This window comes from Echinops telfairi, unplaced genomic scaffold (genome assembly GCF_000313985.2).
Source record: "Echinops telfairi isolate 266 unplaced genomic scaffold, ASM31398v2 ScPeMD7_7400;HRSCAF=8409, whole genome shotgun sequence".
NCBI classification, from domain to species: domain Eukaryota; kingdom Metazoa; phylum Chordata; class Mammalia; order Afrosoricida; family Tenrecidae; genus Echinops; species Echinops telfairi.
Genome location: NW_022111300.1, coordinates 20,724,020 through 20,748,591, shown reverse-complemented (window position 1 = coordinate 20,748,591; position 24,572 = coordinate 20,724,020). Strand labels below are relative to the sequence as shown.

Below are 24,572 nucleotides of genomic sequence, written 5' to 3'. Positions count from 1 at the left end.
TGCTGTAAGGGGTAACGATGAATTCAGATCAGGCAATCACCCGTGGCTTTGAAGACTGCCTGCATACCTCACGTTTGCAGTGTACAGCACCCCCTGGATTTGCATGATTGTGTAGGTGCTGAACAAGGTTTAAACATTCATCTTTTAATGTATAATTTAAATAAAAATTTTCTTTGAAAAATTTGATGGCCCATTAAATAAATATACCACCTTTTTCAGTAGACTATACTCATATTAGTTACTTTTCTACTTAATATGTGACAAAAGTGAACGTCTTGTTGATTTTTTGGTATGCCATAAAGTTAATTCAAGAAGTGGGCATCAAAGACAGAGTAGGACAGATAGATAGGTGTGTGTACGAGAGAGACAGAAAGAAAATGCTAGGGAGAGGGAAGAGAGAGGGGAGGAAGAAAGAGAGAGAGAGAGAAAGTTCAAAAGGTGTTGGGAAATTTCCATGATCCTTTGGTAAGTTTTTCAGGGACTTTTTGAAGCTCCCAGTGTATACGTTTGGGGGTGATTTTTAGATAGTGAAAACAGCTCTCAAATGTAAGCACAGTACATATAATATGGAATCTGTTTTATGCTAGAAGAGGCCAACTGTTTTGATAACTAAAAATAGTATTAATCTAAGTTATATGTATAAAACATCTCAGAGTGAAAACTTAAACAAAACAAAACAGCCTGTTAGTAAGCTGTTTATTTGTTAGTGGAGACAGTCAAAAGAACATAAAAAGGCACACTAGCTTAGCCAAACCAGTTCGTCATGCCAACTGATGTTCCTGATAGCATACTCACAGTTTTCTTATTAAACTATGTCACCCAGGGAGTAGATCTTTTTCCTTGAAAGGGAATTCGCCTTTTAGAGGTGTCTTTAAACTCTTTACATCAAACTTCAATATATTGCTACTTCAGTGCACCCTAGTGGTGCAAACGAGCCAGTGCAGCTTTTAGAAGTGTTTACTCAGAGCCATTAACGTCTGTAGGAGGGATGGCACTTGTCAGATCCAGAGGCTGCTGGGATGGTGGAATAAATAACATCTTAAGAATTTCTTAAAGTTCATGTATGTGTGCACCTGTTTTAAAAACTCGATATATATTGAAGTGGGATAAAATGTAACAGGAAAGACATAAACAATATGAAGTAGTAGAAAAGTACTATTAACTTTAATGTCATATGGACTTAGGTTGATATTCTGATAGACAAGATCCGTGTTTTATACACCGACTTAGTCTGAATGCTCCTGCTTCAGGCATGCTCGACTGCATAGGGGTGGTTTGAGACTTAGAACTTAGATAAGTAACAGCTGTAACATAATTGCTTACAGTTTGATACTTATTCTATTGAGATGAGTAGAGATGAAGGTTTTGAGGACGGTGGAGTTGAGCAGGATCATTGACAACACACTGGTGTTGTCAAAGGAACCATGGTGGTGCAGTGATTACGAACTGGGCTGCTAGCCAGGAGGTCAGCAGTTCTAAAACTCCCACTGGCCCGGGGGTTAAAAGGAGGCTTTCTAAGCTGATGAAGGGTTACAGTCTTGGAAACCCACAGGGGCAGGTCCACCAGGCTCCAGAGGGCCAATATGAGTCAGAGTTTCAGAGTTTTGGTGTTGAAAAATGCTTGTTTTCTATTAACTGGGTAATGGAAGTTCGCGTCTTTCTTTGTGTCATTTAGCCTCGGTGGCCCGTGGGTAGCACCCCCCTGTGTTGTCATTCATGACCTTGTCAGAGCTGTTCTGCTCATTCATCAGACTTTATGAAGGAACGTTTTAGTGACTTCATGATAGGAAAACAAAAAGCAACTAGCCGATAGCTCTGTCTTTGTAAACTCCGTTCCTCTGCTGTAGGCTTCCCTCTCACCCCTGCGCTCACCCCTGCGCTCATCTTTGGAGGGCGTGTTGTCTCTCCGACACCACTTATGACAAGACACCACAGAGACCCCGAATGAGCTTCTGCTTTTGAGATTTTGGAGTTTGGTCCCAGAAATTTCCATCTTGGCCTGCTTATTCTCTTCAGTTAGAGAACCTAGAAATGCGATATTTTCGTCACATGCATACATCAGCTGGATAACTATTCATCTTGTCTAAAGCAATATTCCTCAGTAGGGCCCGTAGGCTTTTTGGACAGGCAGTTGGCAGCACCCTCAGGACTCCAGGTGATTTAATATTCTTCATCTCGGGGTGGTAAGTTCCAGCGACACTCCCCAAGTCACCGTCATTTCCAAATGGAATCCTTGCTCTCTCTTTGCAAATGTCAACATGATTGTAAACACCGTCTGCGGTTGAATGACATTTGCGGACGGAAGCTATGTGGTCCGTTTCGACTCGATGTACTACTAAATATTTCCCTTATAAATTTGGACAATGCAGGCGGCCTCTGTGGCACAGGGTTATCAGCTCCGACTCGGCGGCTTGTGTTCTCCCAGGCGCCTATCTGAGGGCTGTGCAGTTCCCCTGGCGTTTCCAGCAGACTCACATGTCAGCTTCCCCATCTTCCTCCTTGTGCCCCACGATGCCTGGCGACTCCGCGCCGCTTTCAGTGTCTATGGGATGCAAATGGATAGTTGTGGGCAGATGCTAACCAAAAGGTTGAAAGTTTGAGTCCACCCAGAGGCGCCTTCAAAAAACGACCTGATGATCTACTTCCGAAAAAAAAAGTAGGTTTTGAAAACCCTGTGGAGGACAGTTCTGCTCTGGCACGTGTGAGGTGACCATGCGTCACACGGGACAGCGTCTGGCATAGTGCTCTGAGTGACGTCAGGGGATCTCCCAAAGGAAGTCGTAACTCCGCAAGGATTAACTAAGCCAAACCAAACCTGGGGCCCTTGAGCCGATTGCAATTCACAGAACAGAACTGTTCCCATGGGTTTCCGCGAGCTGGGACTCCTTTGAGAGCCGAACGAGGAGAGGCTGTCAGTTTCAAACTCTTAACCACCCACTGCACCAGGGATCCTCGCGGGTGAACAGGGTGTAGCAAATGCCACTCCCAACAGAGAGCTGAAATAGGAGCCTGGGAAAGCTTTGTACTCACCACCTGGCTGTGGGAATGAGTACCAGACCAGGTTGAAGGCTCCTCTCCTTTCCTTCTGAAGTCCCAAGGAAAGCATTCGTACTATTCTTACTCCTCAGGAAACACCGAGAAAGTGAATTTCCCTAACACTCCATGCGTGTAATTGTATATTTCATGTAGTTTGTCGTGCTGCAAATATTTGGTTTGCTCAGTCAGCTTATTTGCATGCAATATTGACGGCTCCTCTTTGTTTTACTATTAGGACAACGTGTAAGAAGAAAAACTTTTCCGAGCCCATCTGCTGTATTTTACTTTGTTTTATTTTAGAATAAGAATCCTCTGCTATGCCAATCTGTTCCTTTGCAAATAGTCTAGTCTAAGAAGGGCTACAAAACCAGCACCCACAACTTCCATGATCCATTTTCAGTTTATTCAACTGTCTCCTTTTGATGTCACATGAACTCAATTGCTGCGTCTCTTCCTTATTGTCAAATAAAGCTCAGAAGTCAGGCTGCTCATCACTGATTTAAAAATAGTGAAGAGAATAAAGTTCTTTCTTGCAGTGCAGTAGCGCCAGGTATGAAATCTGACCAATGAAGCAAAACAAACTTCCAACAAAAAACGAGTTCATTGTAATTGGATTCAACTTAAACTGCTTTCTTTTTCTTGTTTGCCTGTACTGTGATCCTTCTAATGGCTATTGGTGAATCAACAAACCCATCGTGGCCATGTTGTTCTGGGATACTGTGAGCTGTTTCGTACCCTTCTCTACCTCAGGACCAGTGGCTGCCTAGTCAATGGTGAGCACTTGTGTTGCCAAGAGGAACTGCTCACCAAGGAGTTTCCAATGCCTGATTTGTGGAAAGTTGGTCCCCAGGCTTTTCCTTCCAGGCGTCTCTGGGTGGACTTCAGCCTCCAATCTTGCAGTTCAGAGTCCAATGCTTTAACCCTTTGTACAACCTAGAGATTCTCCTCCTCCTCTAGTGTCTTTAGATCATGTAGGGAGTTTCTGTCCCTTTGCTCCAGCTGATTAACTGGGTGCTTCCTTTTCCCTCGCACTTTCCCTTTCTCTCTGTCCCCGAAGGACACTGGTTTCTTGTCACTACATTGCATTTAAGGATTCTCCTTTCACTCTTACTTCTGCATGCAGTACATTGGCCTCCAGTCCCCTGATTGCTTATAGTTGTTTGAAAAAATTGACCTGAGTTGTCTGAAAACCATTCCTGCCTACTGTCAACACTTTGAATTTATCGCCTTTCATTTTCAATCTCATATTCACTTTCTTTTACTCAGCTTCACAATAAATAGCACGGAAGGTCAGACTGGCTTCCTCTGCTTTAGTGTTGCTGGTGGTCACAGAATCAGGCCCCACTCCCGGGGCCCCTGTGTGTGCAGAGAACTGCTGAAGCCTTTACAAAGCAGTGACCGTTCAGAAGCAGATCCCCAGCTGCCCATCTTCACAAGCATCTTTGGTTGGCTTCTACTTAGCAGCCTGACAGCTAATCATTGACACAATGCAGGGACTCACATCTGCTTTATATATATATATATAAAATTATTGTGAACTGGGTGAAGGTTTACAGAGCAGATCAGTTTTTAATAATTTGTACACATATCATCCAATGCCATTGCTTGCAATCTACCAAATATAATATTTCTGTTTTTAAAATAATTTTATTGGGGGCTCATACAACACTTATCACAATCCGTACATCCATCCATTGTGTCAAGCACATTTGCTCACTTGTTGCCATCATCATTCTTAAAACATCTGCTTTCCACTTGAGCCCCTGGCATCAGCTCCTCATTTTTTCCCTCCCTCCCCTTTGGCCCCTCCTTCAAGAGCCCTTAATAATTTACAAGTCATTATTATTTTGTCATATCTTACACTGTCCAACGTCTCCCTTCACCCATTTTTCTGTTGACCGACCTCCAGAGAGAAGGTTGTATGCAGATCCTTGTAATCGGTTCCCCCTTTCTACCCCACCTTTCCTCCACCCTCCCGGTATCACCCCTCTCACCACTGGACCTGAAGGGTTCATCTGTCCTGTATGCCATGTGTTTCGAGTTTCCATCTGTACCAATGTACATCCTCCAATCCAGCTGGATTTATAAGGTAGAATTGGGATCATAATAGTTGGGGGAGGAAGCATTTAAGAACTAGAGGAAAGTTGTATGTTTCATTGTTGCTACACTGCCTCCTCACCGGCTCATCTCCTCCCCAAGACCCTTCAGTAAAGGGATATCCAGTTGCCTAAAAATGACCTTTGGGTCCCCACTCTGCACTCCCCTTCATTCACAATGATGTGATTTTTGTTCCTTGATGCTTGATACCTGATCCCTTCAACACCTCGTGATCACATAGGCTGGTATGCTTCTTCCATGTGGGCTTTGATGCTTCTGTGCTAGATGGCTGCTTGTTTACCCTCAAGCCTTTAAGATCCCAGACGCTATATCTTTTGATAGCCGGGCACCATCAGCCTTCTTCACCACACTTGCTTATGCCACCATTTTCCCTCAGCAATCTTATCGGGAGGGCGAGCACACAATGATATGATTTTTCCTCCTTTGATGCCTGAAACCTGATCCCTTCGACACCTTGTGATCACACAGGCTGGTGTGCTTCTTCCATGTGGGTATGGTTGCTTCTCAGCTAGATGGCCACTTGTTTACCTGCAAGCCTTTAAGACTCTAGATGGTTTATCTTTTGATAACCTGGCACCATCAGCTTTCTTCACCACACTTGCTTATGCCCCCATTAATATAATATCTCTTATCTCACTTTCTCCCTGTTTTCTCTTTCTGTTCCTTTTTCACCCCTTCCTGCTTCCTGATCTTGTCAACAAATAATCTCAAATGGTTATACTTTGAAACATATACCTCATACCTCCCTAAGGTCATTGTTGACCTGATAGAGTTCGCTATTGACTTAAGAGGGAATCATGTGGGCTGAGTTCCGTTCCAGACTAGCAGGGTGGTGAAAGGCCACAGTGCTGTGAGGCCTACTGATCTCCAGCCAATCAGGAAGCCTGGCCGGTCTGATATTGAGTTTTGTTCTTCAGTTTTTATTAGTTATCTTTTTGTGGTTGAGGTGTTGAAGGCTTCTATACATTTCAAAGATTAGTCCCTTGTTTGATATGGCATTGCCAAAACTTTGCTCCCAACCTGAGAGGTTTTTCTACTCCATTGGTTAACTCAGTGGTTCGCAACCTACCTCATGCCACGACCCTTTAATACAGTTCCTCATGTGGTGGTGACCTCCCAACCATAAAATTATTTTCATTGCTACTTCATCACTGTCATTTTGCTACTGTTATGAATCGGGCGACCCCTGTGAAAGGGTGGTTCGACCCCCAAAGGGGCCGCAACTCACAGGTTGAGAACTGCTGGGTTAACTCTTTTGATGCACACACGTGTCTAATTTTAGGAGTACAGTCATCATTTTGTCTTTGACTCTGTGTGTATAATGTTCACTAATGAATGTACGTCACATTAGGGCTCTTGAATTTGTCTCGAAGGAGCCCTGGTAGTGCTGTAGGGTAACTGCGGGACTACTAACGACAAGGTCAATGGTCTGAGGTCATCTGCCACTCCAGGGGCGGAAAATGAGACTCTGTGCTCCCATGACGACTTGTTGTTAGCTGTCATCCCGTCAGTTCCAACTCATGGATGCCCCACGCATCACAGTCTGGCACCATGCCCCATCCGACAGGGCCCTCACAAGAATTGTTGTGTTTGAGGCCATTGTTGTAATCACTTGATGTCCTTTTCCAAGAACTGGTATCTCCTGATAACATGTTCAAAGTACGAGAGTTGAAGTCTTGCCGCCTTTACGTCCAAGGAGCATTATAGATGTACTTCTTCCAAGACATATTGGTCTGTTCTTCTGGGAGTCCATAGTCTTTTCAATATTCTTTGCCAACACCATAATTCAAATGTATCAATTCTACTCTGATATTCCTTATTCATTATCTAATGTCCACATGCAAATGGAGCTATTGAAAATCCCATGGCTTAGGAAAGAAACATCTTAGTGTTAAAAGATTTCTAGAAATCAAGCAAATAAACAAACCAAATTCACTGCCAACTAGTCAATCCCATAGGACAAGGCAGCACTGCCCTGCGAGCTTCTGAGACTGTACCTCTGTCGGAGTAGAACCCCAAGACCAGACTCCCTGCCATGGAGTCATTGATGACAAATATGACCCCTGTGGGTTTCTGAGAATGCAACTGTTTACAGGAGTGGAAAGCCCAGTTTTTCTTATGTGAAGCTGCTGCTGGTTTCGAACTGTTGACCATGTGATCACAGCCCAACATGTAACCACTAAGCCCTGTCTTTCTCCCTCAGAACATTTGGTGGTTTCAAACTGCTGCCCTTGCAGTTAGCAGGCCAACCTATACCCATTCAGCTATCAGGTCTCCTTTACAAAGATTTAAGTTTCAGAAATTCTATATGGTCAGTGTTCCAATGGCAATGGGTGTAAGTTTGTCTCTAAAATGTCTTTGATTTTCTCTCTAGTTTTAAGTTTTACATTTACAGCGTTGCTTTAGTTTAATTTTGTTTTTGTATATGGTATGAAATATGGATCCCATTTCATTTTTCTGCGTATGAGTATCCACTTGTGCCAACATCATTTTTCAAAGAGATCATCTCTTCCCAATTTAATGAATTTTGTCTGAATGTCAAAGATCAAGTGTCTATAGGTGGATGGATTTATTTCTGAGCTATCGATTATGGTCCATTGGGCTCTGTATCTGTCATTGTATCTGTACCCACTGTTGTGAACTAGCATGGCTGTGTCACAGATTTTCTGATTGGGAAGTGGGACATCTCTTCCTCTGTTCTTCTTTAGTAATATTTTGCTAATCTGGGGTCTCTTTCCTAATAACCAAAAAAATTGGTTATTAGTTTGTCTATTTTTTATTAAAAATGATGATGAATTCTGGATTAGGGTTGCATTAGATCTATAGATAGCTTTGGGGAATATTGACATTTTCATAATGTCACATTAAACTCTTCATGAGCATGGCATGGTCTCCCATTTAGGTTGGGTTTTGTTTTTTTTTTTTTTGGTTCCTGGCAGTAGAATTTCACAATTGTCTTCACTTCTCTGGTTAGTTTTATTCATAAATATTTCACCTTTTGGATAGCTGTTCTAAATGAAATTGGTTTCCGGATTTCCATTCCAGAGTTCTCTTTGTTTGTGTAGGTCAGGGTTTCTCGCGGTAACAATACCACCTTCTGCGAGATGCCAGACTACTCTTGGGGGCCTGCAGACGAGCTAGCTATACTTTATCCTGAATTATGAGCTATGTTAGAGAAATTTTTCCTTCCGGGAGGCACTGAGCAACTTTATTTTTTCTCTGAAAAGGAGACTGGAGGCCAAATAACTTTGGGAGCCCATGATATAGATTCATCCAACTGATTGTGTTAGTGTTGAACTTTTCCACTTTGCTGAATGCTTCCATTCGTTTCACTAACTTTCATGTCATGGCTCTGAAATTGCCTTTATCGGCTCATTCTATCATCTGAAAATCGAAATCGTTTTACTTCTTCTTTACCATTTTGGATACCATTTATTTTCCTTTCTTGCTGAGTGCTTTGGCTAAGACTTCCAGTACAATACTGAATAAGAATGGTGATAAAAAGGCCATCTTTGGTCGTCATCTGCAAGGGGAATTCTTCCAGTATCACTCACTTGAGACAATATTATCCACTGGTGTGCATCTATGACCTTCATTATATTGAGGATCTATTCTGTTGAGTGTTTTTCAGAAATGAGAGTTAACATTTGTTCAAGGTCGTTTATGCCTGTGTTGCTGTGATCATGAGATGCTTTGCCTTTGTTTCAGTTACGTGGTTGATTCTCATACTTAACTATTGTTGATGATGCATTATTATTATTTTTGATATGCTATTGAATTATATCAGCTAGGATTTTGTTGAAAACGTTAATATCTGTATTCATGAGAGATATGAGTGTACAATTTTCATTTTAAGTGATGTCTTTGCTGGGTTTCGGGGTTTTTTTTTGGCACCAGGGTTATGATCACGTCATATATAATTTGAAAATTGTCCATCCCTTTTCATGCTTTGGAATAGTTTGAGTAAAGTTGGTGTTAGCTCTTTCCTGAATGTTTGGTAAAATTCACAACTGCAGTCATCTATGCCGGGACTTTTCTTTGACTGGGAGTTCTTTAGTTACCTGATTAATATTTATTTTTTTGCTCTCCTCAAGTTTTCTACCTCAGTTGGTGTTAGTTTAGGGCGGTATACTATTTCAGAAGTTTCTTGACTTCTTCAACATTTTCTAATTTGTTAGACTACAACTCTTTGCAATTTCTATTACTATCCTTTTTATATCAGTTGATTCTGTCATGGGGTTTTAAGCATTTATTACTCAAATTATTTGCAACTCTTCCTTCCTACCCTTTCTTATATTTCCCAGTAACTTATCCCTTCTATTAAACTTTAAAAAAAATCAACTTTGGTACAAGTTTCGTATGAAACTAATCTTTAGGTTAGTTTATGATTGCTTTGCTTTAAAAAGTGATTGTTTGTGCCCAATGTTCACAATGGGGCATGATGTCTTTGTTTGTGCCCACTATTCACAATGGGGCATGATGTCTTTGTTTGTGCCCACTATTCACAATGGGGCATGATGTCTTTGTTTCAGTGCGTGATGACTTTATTTTTAGTCTCACCTCTTGGACCAAGCAAAGCTTCTCTACTGGTGAATTTCTTGGAATAATTGTAAGTCATGTTGCTTTAGAAATAGGTAGTTATTTACGTTCCTCTTATGCATTTGACTAAAAGCAGGAGCCCTCTGTATTTAGTTCCTGGCTGTTAAAATATTACAGCGTTATTGCAAAGCCATCATTTTAGCGATCCTTTCTGCTGGAACAGAACAGCTGGCTTATTAATGCCTTCCAGGTGGAGCCCTCTCTGTTACTGCAGCGTCAGTCTGATGTGCTTCTTGCAGAACTTTGCAACCTGAGACAAGGCAGGAGCTCTTAGCTGCCCCTTGTTTAAAGAAAGGTCACTTTAAACCGACAGGAGCATTTTATATGTACAAAGAAGCTCATGCTGGGTACATTTTAGTATAATTATCCAATGCTGTGAGGTTAATATCACAGCCCTTTATGGATATGACTGGGTCTCTCCTTAAAATCTTTAATACTGACAACCTAGAGTGAGCATGAAATAAATGATGACATGTCTGGGATATAAAACCAGATTATCACATGGGAATCTTGTCTCTTTTTCTTGTTTGACACATTATACAACTGATCTGAAGCATGGTCTGCCTATAAATAAAAGTGATAGTGGTGATGATAGCAATCTATTTGTAGGATGTTATGAGGAATAAATTACAGAATCTATGTAAAGTTCTTAGCACAATCCACTTACTAAGTACTCATTAATGGATACTGTAAGCACAGCGATATTAATGTTATACCCTGTTTCCCTGAAAATAAGACAGTGTCTTATATTAATTTTTGCTCCCAAAGATGCACTAGGTCTTATTTTCAGGGGATATCTTATTTTTCATAAAGAAGAATACGGTACACATTTATTGTTGAACCAAAAAAAGGAAATGTATTACCTGTATACGGTACGGTAGTAGTTGTCATCACAAACCAGCATAACCAGACAAACTGTGAATCTTACAGTGTCAAGAATTTCTTGTTACTACCATTATTTCCATGTACAACAATCTATGGTACATTTACTTGCACTTCCTGTCTGCTCTAGCTGCGCTGCGGCCAATAGTGAGCTATGCGGCGGTTCCTGCTGCTACGGTCCGGAGTCCAGAGCTACGGTAGCTTCAGGGGGCCTTATTATCGGGGAGGCCTGAAGTTTGGGGAGGTCTTATTTTCAAGGGTATGCCTTATATTTCATCAGGAGGCAAAACTGCAAGTAGGTCTTATTTGGGGGAGATGTCTTACTTTCGGAGAAACATGGCAAGCCCTCTTTTCTGTTAGCACAGCCAAAGCTTAGTGATAGTGGTCAGATTGTTAATGAGAATCTTAATTATGAGAATCATCAATATGTTATCATTTTGGGACTAGAGAGTGGCAGATATATGGACCCTTTCTATAGGTTGTCTTTTTCATTGAAAATGCCCAGAAAGAAAGCAGCTGCAAGTAGAGAGTAAGGATATTTGCAACTTTGGAAGGCATAGACAAATAGCCCATCTTTAACATTCTACCCTACTACAAACTTTTTTCTCAATTTGCAATGCTTTGTGGCTTAAAGAGAAAAAAATATTACATTATGTCTTTGTTCCTCACAAATATATTATGCATTTGTGAGAGTGAGCTGGTAGTGTAGTGGGATAAGCACTTGACTGTGGATTGAGAGGCCGATGTTTCGAGCCCACCAGCTGCTCTGTGGGAGAAAGTTGTGGTGGTATGCTTCTGTAAAGATTTGCAAAACCCCATGAGACGATTCGGTTCACATTACTATTTCACACTTAATAGACTACAGAGGAGTGTAAACATAAGTTTTATATGCACTGGGAAACTAAAGAGAAGTGTGTGATTTACTTGATTGCACCACTCAAGTTACTGTGGTGCTCTGGGCCTGAGTCCATAATCTCTCTGTGGCCTGCCTTAGTCAGGCACTTAGTCTTCAAGCCACCCAGACCCAAACCAAACATACTGCCGCTTGCTTTATTTGTGAGTCACTTCTGACTCACAGCCAGCCTATGGACAAAGTCGAAAGGTAGACTTCCACGGTGGAAAAGCCTTTTGTTTCTCGTGGAACAGCTGGTAGTTTCAAACTGCTGACCTTGTGGTGACTGACTACCCAATATGCCACCAGGGCTGTGCTGTGAGTCACCTGAGCACTCCCTCATTCGGAGACAGCCTGAGGACAGACAGTAACACAGCTATTCATTACATTGTCTTTAACATTGGTTAACTTTCCCTTTTCTAACTTCCTGTTTCTTAACAAATACATATCCATGGTAGAAATTGTTTTTTTTGCTGAAATTATAACTCTGATATTAAAATAAACATAACAGAGCATTAGATGGTTATCAATTTTACCTGTTGAATTTTGCAGATAGTTTTAATAATGTTTTTATTTAATCTCAGAGTTTTGGATAATTATATTTCCTTTTCATAATATATGTATAAATAAATACACACAAAGGGGGTAACCCATAAAAAAAGATTTTATTTATTTATTTTTTTAACATTTTATTAGGGGCTCGACAACCGAAAAGTGGATGAAGGGAGACGTCGGACAGGGCAAGATATGACAAAATACCCATTTATAAACTATCAAGGGCTCATGCGGGAGGGGGGAGCGGGGAGGGAGGGGAAAAATGAGGACCTAATGTCGGGGGTTTAAATGGAGAGAAAATGTTTTGAGAAACGATGTACAAATGCGCTTTACACAATTGATGTGTGTATGGATTGGGATAACAGTTGTATGAGCCCCTAATAAAATGTTAAAAAACAAACAAACAAACAAAAAACACACACACAACAAATTGGAGATATTTGCACTTAAAAGTTTATTTGCGGAGCCAGACTCTGTTACACAATTCAAAAAAGAAGGAAAGAAGGAAGAAATTAATACCAATTCATGTACCAAGATCCAGATGGAAGAAGAGTATGTTCCTTCAATAAATTGTTATCTTTAAAAACAAACAAACATTTTATGGACGAATTAGCTGTTATATTCCTTCTCACTGTATAAACATATATATTTATATATAGATACATATATATGTATATATATATGTGTGTGTGTGTGTGTATGTATATATATATATATATATTATTTTTTTTTACATGTGTCCTGGTTTTGTTTCCCTAGAGAACCCTGCCTAACACATTGTGGTACCAGGAGTGGAGGACTAGAGAAACAAATTTTGAAGCTGGAGAGTGGGTGCTTGTTTGAACTCTGCCTCATGGTAGTTATTCTTTGGCTAGATGGAGGTCGGATATGGCCACACTGTTTGCTTGATTGCTTTCTGGAAAAGACATGGTAAATGAAGGTTTTGATTCCTAGATTCAGTTTTGGTTATTTCTGCCTGGAATGGCAAAAATGGGTGTGATAAATGTAACTTTTGAGTTCAGGAGGCAAAATTGCCCCTTGAGCTTCTCTGAGATCATGCTGTTGAGTGAAAATGGCTGACAGACGGTCAGAATGGCTGACAGAAAGCCCAGCCCTGGCTTGATGCAGCCAGAGGTCTCAGGCCATTTTTGTATTAGTGGAATAGTTTAGATAAGGATTAAGATGAGATGGATAAAGATTGGACTTGACTGCTTTGAGAATTGAGTTTAGGATCTGGCTGGACTAGGTTTATACTGTTTTCTTCTGTCTATTCTTATTGATATAATGACGGATAGAGATCATTATTGGAAAGTATAAATAGAGGGAGTTTGTAAGCCTACTTGCTCTCAGTCATCAATTTAAATCTTTAAATGGGTTAGGACAAGCCTAAAAAGAAGGCTCTGAAAAGTTAACACCTATACAGTACTTTGAAACACTCAGAGCATTCAAAGAGACTTGCCTAGGGGGCTGTTAACAAACCGAAGAAGAAAAAACGACCCTTTGGATTTTTTAATTTTGAACTAGATGTTTGTGCCTGAAGCTGGAAAAACTTAGAGCCACGAAGAAACTCTCTTTTCTAGGACTTAATGTTAAAGGTAGCCTGTGGGCAACCTGAAATGCTTGCTAGGTAACCACCTGGATCCTTTTGTCGAGTGGAAGTGGAAGAAATGCAGCAGGATAGAGATGGTTGAGTCTGGCCACTGATACCCTTGGACCTGGTCGAAGGGGACTAGAGGAGAAGACGAGAGGTGGTTGGCTGGTCTGAAGTTCATAACCTAGCCCAAGGGGACTAGCATTGTTGACAATGCAGGCCAAGGTCGAAAGGTGAGTTGGCCAAAGGGAATCCTAGTGAGGCTAATAAGTTTGCCCATGTTGAGTTGATCAGAATCTTATTGATGTAGAGAAGATTTCTGAGCCTGTGAATTGGTTCATGTTGCTGCTGACTTTATGGATGACCTGTCCTGATTTGACTGCTTATGTATGCAGACTCACAAGGCTCCAACTGGAGTGAAGATTCATCACATCAAAGAATCTGATTGTCTCCTCAGAACACTGAGTTGATATAAGTGGGCATTGGAGACCAAAAATTGGGCAGATAAAGGCATGAAGGCGCTGGCTTACAAACTTTCATAGGGGTTTGTAACTGTTCACATAACTTTTATTAGGAATTATTTTTATTTATAAATAAAAATTTTTAATAAAATTTTATGTATTTATAAAATAACTTTTATTAGCAAGTATTAGGCATAGAATATTGTTGTTTTTGTTCGCTTATAGAATATTATGTTTAAATGAGGATGGCACATTTTGAAATGTGCATTTTAGTTTCATCCTGCTAGGCACAGATATGATTTTATTATTGTTTGTTAAAAATTGTGTATGGCTAAAGAATGGTATAAAAGTGTCAAGTTGACAAGGGGTGGTCTGTGGTAGTTAGACAATTTCATGTCAACTTGAGAAAAGAATGAAGGAGTGGAGACGATCCCATCTATCATGTCACAGCTGGATGATCCCTCTTCGTGGGTGTGGTCTATTCCTGAAGATTCTTGGTCTTCCTCTCTTCCTCCTTGGAGGTGGGACATACTCTCTCTGCTTGGCCTTCTGGTTGACAAGCCAGGTGAAGCCACGCAGATGGCAGTCAGAGCCCTGGAGATGCATCTGCTGCCATTGGATCCACGGGACCTTCCAGCCACTGGCCTGTGATCTTCCTGTATTCAGCATCATTGCATGGGCTGCATGAGTCAGAGAGAAATTTATGGACATATGGGAGATGGTATCAGATATATGGGCTAATATTGCACTTGTTATGGACTTGAACTTGGCTGGGGTAATTTCTTAATGTACAATTACTCTTTGATATAAAGCTCTCTCTTACATGCATGAGTGTCCTGGATTTGCTTCTCTAGTCTACTCAGACTAACATATATGTTTCTATCATTACTGAGCTGGTTTCAGAGGAGGGTGGACGTTGAGTACCCTAGAGATGCTGGTATTTGGCTGTAAATTGTTGGGCGTTTTAGAGGATCTTTTCTTCTTTCTTCAGAAGGGCAGAGTTGTTGTCAATTATGATGCTTTCAAGTAGTATTTTCAGTTATGTGTTTTTCTCCTTGGCATTGTCTGTGATGGGTTTGAGGATTCTGTTTTCTTTCTTTTTTTTCTTTTTTTGCATTCTGTTTTCTTGAGGTGGATTAGCCAACTGTAGATTACTTAATTAATGCACTCTGCTCTAAAGACCAGTTTTATTGTTCAATGCACCAAAATATGCTGTAGTTAAATTAATTTAGGTAGACATATTATTATATTTCAATTAGATTATTTTTCACTTCTAATATATAATGATAATATGATTTATTATTTTCTGAATTACACACAAATTTCAATCCTAAGGGACTTGCAGTGTAATATTTTCATTAAAAGCAATATCAATGTTGAATAACACATTAATAAATTAAGACCTTCAGAAGCAGAAAATAATGGGGAAAAGTCTTGTGCGATAGTTTCCTCACCCTTCAACCATAGTTAATTCAGTTATAGAGTGAAAACCAACAAACAATCAAAAAACCTATTCAGGCATCACCCAGTTTTAAAGAAGTTTAACAGGTTCTGATATTTTCTATGGTGACTGCATTTATATGATTTATATTCTGAAATACATAATTAAAAAAAACACTATGTTGTTGTTACTTCTTTTCTTGGGTCCTAAGCATTTTCCAGGAACCCTGCATGAAACATTGTTTAGAAACCAGAATTTTGGCTGTTCACATCTCCTCAGACATACCTTGGCCGGAAATTTATTTTCAACCAGACTTAGCCTTGTTCACCTCAGGAAGTGCAGTTCTATTCTGCACCCTGTCCTGGAAATGAATGCCAGGATGATGCGACCTATTCTCCTCATACCAAAGAAGACCCCCAGTTATGAACAGAGTCCCACGCAACAAACACGAGACAGGAAAAGAAAGAATTAAGGGGTTAGAGCCTGGAAAGATCTTCTAAACTTCCTATGTATAATGATGGGAATATAGATTATCTATACACCTATCATGTATATAATAAAACCTATAATGACATACCAGGTGCTTCCCCAAAATCACATGCACAAGGAATAACATGATAAAGTACTCGCTAGGAAACATTTTCTGTTGCAAAGTGAGACTAGATGTAATTTTTCTCATGGAGACGCACACACAAAACACACACATATATGCAAATGTACACAAACATATATTTAAGGTTTTATACACTTATTTTTAAATGAATCTGTTAATGAGGTGTAAACTGATGAAAAAGATTCCAATAAAGATGGATTTGGTGCAGTGTGTCTGGGACAATCCACTAACTGGGTCGCAGAGTAGGTCTGTACAGAAGGGATTCTGCACAAGTGCTTTATGAACGTTGGGAAAATGATAGATTTCACTGAGGATGTCGATGAGGCATGCCTCAGATTCGCCACTTACTTTCTTTTCAAATGGAAGGTACTCCTGATTATATCGGTGGACATGATTGAGCAGAGTTTCTCATTTGCACACCAGTTGGGCATTCTTCCCAAATCCTGTCTGCTAATGAATTCATTGGTCAATCGCATCAGTTCCCATGCACTGTAACTCCCTGTGAGATAGACCATGATAGAGGGATTTCAACATATTATGACCTTTAAAAATTATACTTCGATGAAAATTTACATAGCACCCCCCACCCCCACTTCCCAGTTCCTAGGTATCATGATCAGTGACATTCTTGGTATTTCTGTTCTAGTGTTTCATTTATGTTTATTTTAATCCCTTGCTCTTCCTCAGTCTTTCCATCTCCCTTTAAAATAGATGTTGGTCCTTCAGTTTTACATAGATGATTAAGGGGGGAAAATGTAATTCAAGACAAAGGGGCGGCAATCTTTACTCTTTGGGATAACATGTGACTTCGTTTAAAGGCAGCTTCAGGCAACTGTCCAATCAAGGTGTGAAGAGTGGCTCAGGGCCTTAGTTCCAGGGACTCCTCCGCTTTTCTGGGCCCAGTTAAGTGTGGCTTCTCTCAAAGTCTGAAGTCCTCTTCTGCAACTTTCTTCATTTTCATCTGAACTTCTCTATCGCATTCCTGCTAAGAGGATTCAGCAGCAGTGCCTGAGCACCGTGGGGGCTTGGCTGAAGCCGGGGTTCTTGTAGACAGCAGTGCAGGCCCTGCCCTGATTCATGAGTTTCCTCCTTTCTCTTTGGTTCCAGATGAATAGAGACCATTGTTGATCTTAGATAGACTTACCATAGAAAACTGAAGATAAAATTTCCCACTTCTGTCAAGTTTCCTTTTGAAATTTGTATCAGGATTGTGTTGTAACTGGAGATAACTTTGGGTATGCATCATAGCTTTTTGAAAAACATTCTGAATTACTGTAAAATTGATTTCAGATAGTCAGAAAAGTGACTTCTTATCAGATAAATAAACCAGGTAAAGGAGTAATTTCCAGCTATCAAGTTTATGAATAAGAATCAAATTCATATGTGTATGTGGAAAGAGTCAGAGAGAGAGAGAGAGAGAAAGAGAGAGAGAGGGAATGGGAGTTTGCAATTCTTATTAAATTTATAAGTATTTATTGCTTATAAATTTTATTCAATAATTAATATAAAAGATTATGATATTTCCAAACTGTTTTGCTTATTTTTCCTCTCACAATTCCTTTTCTATTCCAAGTTCTAAAAAATCTGGAATAAACATGATTTTGTTATAAATATGAAATCGGAGTTGCATATTTCAAATGCTAATATTTTCATTATCTATCTGTGGATTAACCCTGGAAGCCTTTAGTTACAACTTGGTTTCTCCTTTTGGTATTCTTACAGCTCTGTTTCCCGGTGTTCACTGAGCTAGGCTAAGATATATTAAATTCAGGAACAAAACCCTTTAAGTTTTTGGATCTTGGGATGTGGGGTCTGTTCAGTGCTGTGCTCTGACAGATAAGCAAACGTTGACCCTATTACCACTAATGGATCAGTGTATTTTCACACGCAATTACACATCTGGTGTATATTTCCCCTCCTTTCTGCTAACTTAAAATATATTGGTGTTAAATAAAGGCCAGGCATGGGCCTAGCCCCAGAAACTGCCTCTGGCATTTCTGTCTCGTTTCCCACGCAGCTATCCCTCCGCTGTCTCTTGGCTCACGCACTGTGGCGCAGCACCCACGCCGGGACTAGACGTCTCAGGCTCGTGTCAGTGTCTGCTTTTATTACCATTCCGAGCGATTTAACAATCTCTCCGTTTCACTTCAGGAGTCATTTGCTTTGAAGAGCAAAACAACTGTGTTTTTGAGAAGTTGATATTTATAAAAATCATGGTGGCAAGAGCATTGATTTCTAACTTGATTCCAGATCTTGGTTCTCAAAATAGAAGCTCTGTGTCGGACACTGAGAAAGCTTGCTCTGACAATCAGTGTGACTCTTGTGGGCATAAATGAGGAACACCTGACAGGAGATAAATCAACTAGATGGCCAAATGCGTTTCCAAGTGTGTCATTTTCTGTGGAAGGGATGATTCATGGCAGAGCGGGGGGAAATATATATATATATGAGTTCTCTTAGAATGTATCTTTTAGTTTCAATTAACATATTTTTAAAAGATACTCTCATTATGCAATATTCAATGTTTATTACTTCTTCTTGGGGCTAAATTTAAAATATACATGTAAACCAGGAGGGAAAAAATTAGAGTGATAGCAGTAAGTTTAAGAAAGTGTTGACAACTTTTAATAATAAATAAAACTCACGAAAATACCTGTACATTGTGGGGGTTTCCCCCCTCCTATAAATGCAGATGTATAGAGAGATAATCTCTAGATGTGGTTGACCGGCTTCCCCTGGCATTCCATCATCAGCCCTTAAGAGGCACGCAGTGAAGTTGGATAGATATTTCTCGAAATGATGCATTGTACGCAGTGCATGCTTTTCCTGTGCTTCCTGCCATTCTGGAACAATGTGTCTTATTTGGAAAGACAATGATCATTTTTGTGAAATCATGTTCAGTCAGCTTATATAATAACACCAATGTTTTGTGAATCATTTCAGATTTCAGAGAGCTATGCCTTCCTCCCAAGAGAAGCTGTGACACGGTTTCTAATGAGCTGCTCAGAGTGCCAGAAAAGAATGCATTTAAACCCAGACGGAGCAGATCATAAAGGTAGCTGCAGTGTCAACTAGTGAGGCTGAAAGTAATTTTATTCATAATGCCAATTTGTAGTCCTCATTTTTATAAAAACGGGGTAGACCGAAACAGTTCAATAAGTCAGATCATCTCATTTATTCAAGTAGGAGGCTGTGGATTTTGAATATCCACTTAGAAAGTGATTCAGTGTGCTTTCAGAAGAAAAAAAAAAAAAGGTTTCAACTGTAGCAAATAACTGGTTTCCCCAAGATAACGTTTGAATTTCCACTTACTGTATACATCTCCAGGGAGTTCCCCTAGAGTACACGAAGGAATGTATAGTAGACCAATGCCGGGTCCAGTCCCGAGTCTCAATTTCTTAGATGGTGAATCATGTGGGTGCAACCACTGAACATATTGATGTGCCAATAACCAGCCTTTGGATTTAGATTTTGTGACAATTACCTAGATTATTTGTTTGAATCCTTGGATTTCTTTCTGGAATGGCATTTGTTTCTCAGGTGCAATTAACCTAGTCCATTCCGATCTGCTAGAGGATGAGCAAACTGGAAAGTAGAATAAGAACACATGACAAATCCGATGTCAGTATGCACTCAGGTGGTACAGCTAAAAAGTACTTCTGCAGCAAAGGAGGACAATAGAACTCATTGAGTTTCAGCCTTAGTCACTGTTACACACAATATTAGCGCGCTCTCTAGTAGTTATGAATACTTAATGTACCTTTAGTGCTAATTTGTCTCATTATGCCTCATAGACCCTTACCATTAATTTTTTTCAATGACCTAGCAGCAACCATGCTACTTAACACTTGGTGTCTAGTCTAGAACCCTATTTCAATGTGGACAAGTTGCATCAAATGACAGGTTTGAGAATTCTGGTTCTTTCCATTACCCATTAAAAAATGTTTCCTTGCAGATAATGGAAAGCCTCCCACTTTGGTGACCAGTATGATTGACTACAACATGCCAATTACGATGGCCTATATGAAGCATATGAAACTGCAGCTGCTAAACTCACAGCAAGATGAGGTAACGTGAGAGCATCTACATTTGTACCACTTGTAATACGAATGAGGGCTGATCACCATTACTGTTGTATTAAGCATGATGGTTTTCTGAAAGTATGAGATGAATTTTAATGAAAGGATGCCTCCGAGATTGCATGGAAGGGGAAATGGATTGGAGACTTCCAGGCTTGGCTGGAGAGGAACCATCTTAACAGTCCTTTCTTTACCTTGGGGAGCCCTGGGAATATAGTGGTTGTGAGTTGGTCTGCGATCTAGCTCTTCAGGAGAAAGATTTGGCTTTCTCCTCCCATAAACAGTTATCGTCTTGGGAACTCAAACCCACAGGGGTCGCTGGGAGTCAGCATTGACTCCATGGCAGTAAATGAGGACCTTCGGGCTACTTGGGAATCTTGTTATTCTTGCCCAAGAATCATTTTCTTTTCCTCTTGAGTTTGCCTTGATGTACTAGGAAGCTAAAGGTTGGAGGGGGTAAGTGAGCATCCACAGATATGTAAATGCCCAGGCTACTGTGCCTGAAAAATCAGAAACGTTAACTTAATGAGTCAAGTATAATGATTTCCCAGCTATCCAAATCGTACATATATTTTAAAGTTATTTGTAAGTTCATCACTATTCTGTATATAGACTTGTCTGTCTCTCTGAATTTGCTAGAGACAGTTTGTGGTGATCAGTCTTAATTGGGGAGGTCCTGATGTTCCACATCATTATAGTTGTATTGTGAAAATGTAGAATGCAACACCCCCCCCAGCAGTATGTTAGCATATATCAGACACTAAATGTATGTATATATGAACACTCTTTACTAGGCTTCCAGTTTTCTCCAATTTTTGTAGCAATATCTCAAATGCTGAGAATAAGCTGTATATCTGCCCTAATACCCATGAGACATAACAACAGAGATATACAACAAAGACTTCGTAGGTCCCTTTTAAATACTTACCCACAAGCCAAAATCAGGCCCACTGCTGTAAAGTGGTTTCCAACTCAGCAACCCTCTGTAGGCCTTCTAAGACTGGACATTTTTATGAGAGCAAACTGTCTGATCTTCCTCCTGAGGAGAAGCTGGTGGGTTTGAACTGCCAACCTTGTAATTAGCAGCCCAATGCTAATGAACGCATCTACCCACTTTTAGCAATTAGTAGCCATTAATTGCTAGGCGTATTCAGATTATGTGTATTAAAAATTGTTTCTCAGGTTAACACAGTCTCTCCTTGAAATATTTGTTGAATAGAAAATGTGATTAAACATTTTTCAAATATAACACTGTTTGATAAAGTGTCAATAAATTCTCTTAAAATTACTTTATTGAGTTAATTTTATTCACATAACTTGAACCTAACATTTTGTTTTCCTCTGTAATTGGGCAAGTTCAAAAACAAACCTGTATTTATAATACTGTTTGTTCTCAATATATTTTATTCGGGTACATTTCTATAAAAAATATAGTTCAATGTAGTATCAGATTATATGTCACTAATGGCTAAGTATAAATGACAAAATAAGTGGTAATAAAATTGCTGAAGTAAAGGCACAAAGACCCTTATGAGAATATTAATGCACCTGAGAAAAACCACTGGTGACACATTAGTCGTATGCAAATGCCAGTGGCTCCTTGGGATAACGATGCACCTTTCTGTTCCCCGGAAAAGGGACCGTCTAGAAACACTAAGGCATAGTTCTACGTTGCCCAGGGAGGACCCTAGGCATCAGAACGGACGGACTTGATGGCAATAGGTGAGTGATGGTGCTGGATTGCTGAGAAAGGTGCTTGGGTGACATAAGTGGTTGGAACTCAACTGCTAATTTACAGTTGGTGGTTCAGACCCACCAAGAGGCACTAAAGAAAGGCCCTGCATTCTACTTCCATAAAACCCTTTGGAGAAGTTCTATCCTGTAACATATAGGCTGCCAAGAGTTAGAATCCACCGGACAGCAATGGGCCTAATATTCCTGGGAATGGGATAAAAAATCCCTATAATTTATTGCATAATTCTAATTTTAAAAAATATTAGCTAGTTAGACCTGGCAAATTATTTGTAGCAAGTTCATTTAGATGGGATCAACCTTATGCTAACAATACAGTCCAAATGAGCTAAATCCTTTTACCTTAAAAAAATCATAGCTATTATACACATACACAAATAAATCCTTTTCCATTGACAACTAGATTAAGGAAAATCATTCCTATGCTTATAATTTGAAAATAATAAATTGGATATATACTGCTTTGAAAACATCTAGGCATTACTATTTCAATTATTTTTTTTTTAATTTTAGTAACTGTGATTACTGAAAGGAGTTAGGTAACTCACTACTCACTGCAATCCAGTCAGTGTTGATTCATAGAAACCCTATAGGACAGGGTAGAAATGCCCCTGTGAGTTTCCAAAACTCTAACTTTACTATAGTAGAAAGTCCCATAACGGATACCCCCTTTGGAGGGAATTCAATAAGATGTTCATTTGTGATCAGTTATATTGTAAATTGTAATAGGCATTCGTTCAATGAATGCTTGTTGGATACCTTCTCTGTTCCTGGCATCCTTGGCAGGTCTGAAGATAAGGGAATAAGTGGTGGATAAAATATGGGAATAAACTGACCAAAATTCTACACGGTCACTTATTCTGTAGTGGTGGGGCTGGGGACAGATAATAAAGAAAATAAATCAATAAGTTATTGATATGAAGATGCTAAAAATAAAGACTGAAGGAATAAGAATCCCTTTCCTATGGGAGCTCACATTTTAGTACCTTCTGTGGGAAGGCATCATTAGGGCAGACCTGAATGAGGCAGCGAGCTGTGTACCAGGAGGATGTAGTGCAAAGTCGCCAAGACAGGAGCATGCTCCACAGGCTATATATAGCAACAGCAGAGTAGTCAACATGGGGAACAGAGGGAACATGGGAGAGAATGGCAGGACAGGTGTTTGAAAGGTGCAAAGCCAGGTCACCAAGACCTCATAGGCCATTGTCAGACCCTTTCTCTTGTACTCTGAGTAAAACGTAGAGCCTTTGGAGGGATTCGGCAAAGAAATCACGTGATCTGATTTCTTTTTAAAAAAATAAGATCATGCTAGCTGCTCCACTGAAAACAGACTGACTAAGGAGGAAATTTGACATGAGACCAACACAATATTAAGTAGTCTCAGCTTGGCCTCCCAGTTGACAAAACCCTATCCTCTAACTGCATAAGCATTGACCTACGGTGACCATTGCAGCTTTGTTCCCCAATACATCTGATAAATTAGAAATGAAACAGTTTTAGGAAACCTAGTTTATGGCAAAAATGATCCCTGTTTGGAATCTTTATCTGGATTCAGTGTAGTAAGTAATTTTCTGAGGGGCACCTCAGAAGATAGGCCTGACACACTTCCCAAAAAGCCACAGCCCAGTTAACACAATGGAACAGTTCCACTCTGGGGTCATTATAAATAAGAAGCTTCATGAGGGCGACTAACAACAGAGTCTACAACAAGAGCTCTTTTATTTGACATGCTTTTTGATTTTCATTGTGGAGACTTGAGAACCATTCACTATGGAATCGCACTAGATAGGGTCTTTTTGGGGATATGGGGCTTCTTCATCAGATTCCCAACCTATCCAATATGATTATGGGTTTCTCACTTATGTGAGAGGGATAGATGTGGAACATCTATTTTCACAGGATGAGAAAATGAATTGCATGCTTGCGTGTTGAAGGGAATCATGCAGCAGCACCAACAACAAAGTGACTGGTGCAGGAGGGAGGAGACATGATGAAACCAACAACAAAGTGACTGGTGCAGGAGGGAGGAGACATGATGACGCAGGAGTGGGGATGGTTTCTTGCGCAAAATGGGACGTGATGGGCTTAGAGAACACTCGAGGACAGAAAGGAAGGCTGAGTATATGGTTTCAGACAGAAATTGTTGGAGGCATTTGATGGTGGGTTTTGTGGTAGTTTTCTTTTGTTTACTCCTAGTTCCTCAGGGAAAGGGGAAACAAGGGAATTCGAGCAGCAGCTGAGAGTTGGAAAAGGTGTTGGAAGGTTGAGAAGTAAGTGAAGAGTATGTGAACCTGGGAAAGAGTCCACTGTTGTGTTGCTTGGTCATATAGGAGGGGGCTGCAAAAAATTCATGGAAAAATTCTATTATCTTTTCCATTCATTTTCCCACAAACTCTTTAAAGCCCCTTTGTACTTGAAGTGCAATGATTTAGAGTGATTTCTTGTTTCCTCGCTTGTTCTGCAGTGTAGGGACAGACATCAGGCTTAGTATCTTAAAAAGAGTGGGTGTGGTACAAGTATGATTCAACGGTAGATGTAAGAAAATAAGTCCAC

General features: G+C 40.1%; 1 protein-coding gene across 4 annotated transcripts in view; it reads left to right on the top strand.

Moving 5' to 3' along the window:
* The window catches only part of NOL4 (nucleolar protein 4), a 387,938-nt gene that overhangs the window by 100,480 nt on the left and 262,886 nt on the right, over positions 1-24,572 (top strand). For all 4 annotated transcript variants that reach the window (XM_004702942.2, XM_004702941.2, XM_045296177.1 and 1 more), the window contains 2 exons: positions 19,132-19,243; positions 20,144-20,256. In XM_004702942.2, the coding sequence (XP_004702999.1) occupies positions 19,132-19,243; positions 20,144-20,256 (225 nt within the window). The remainder of the gene's footprint in view (positions 1-19,131; positions 19,244-20,143; positions 20,257-24,572) is intronic.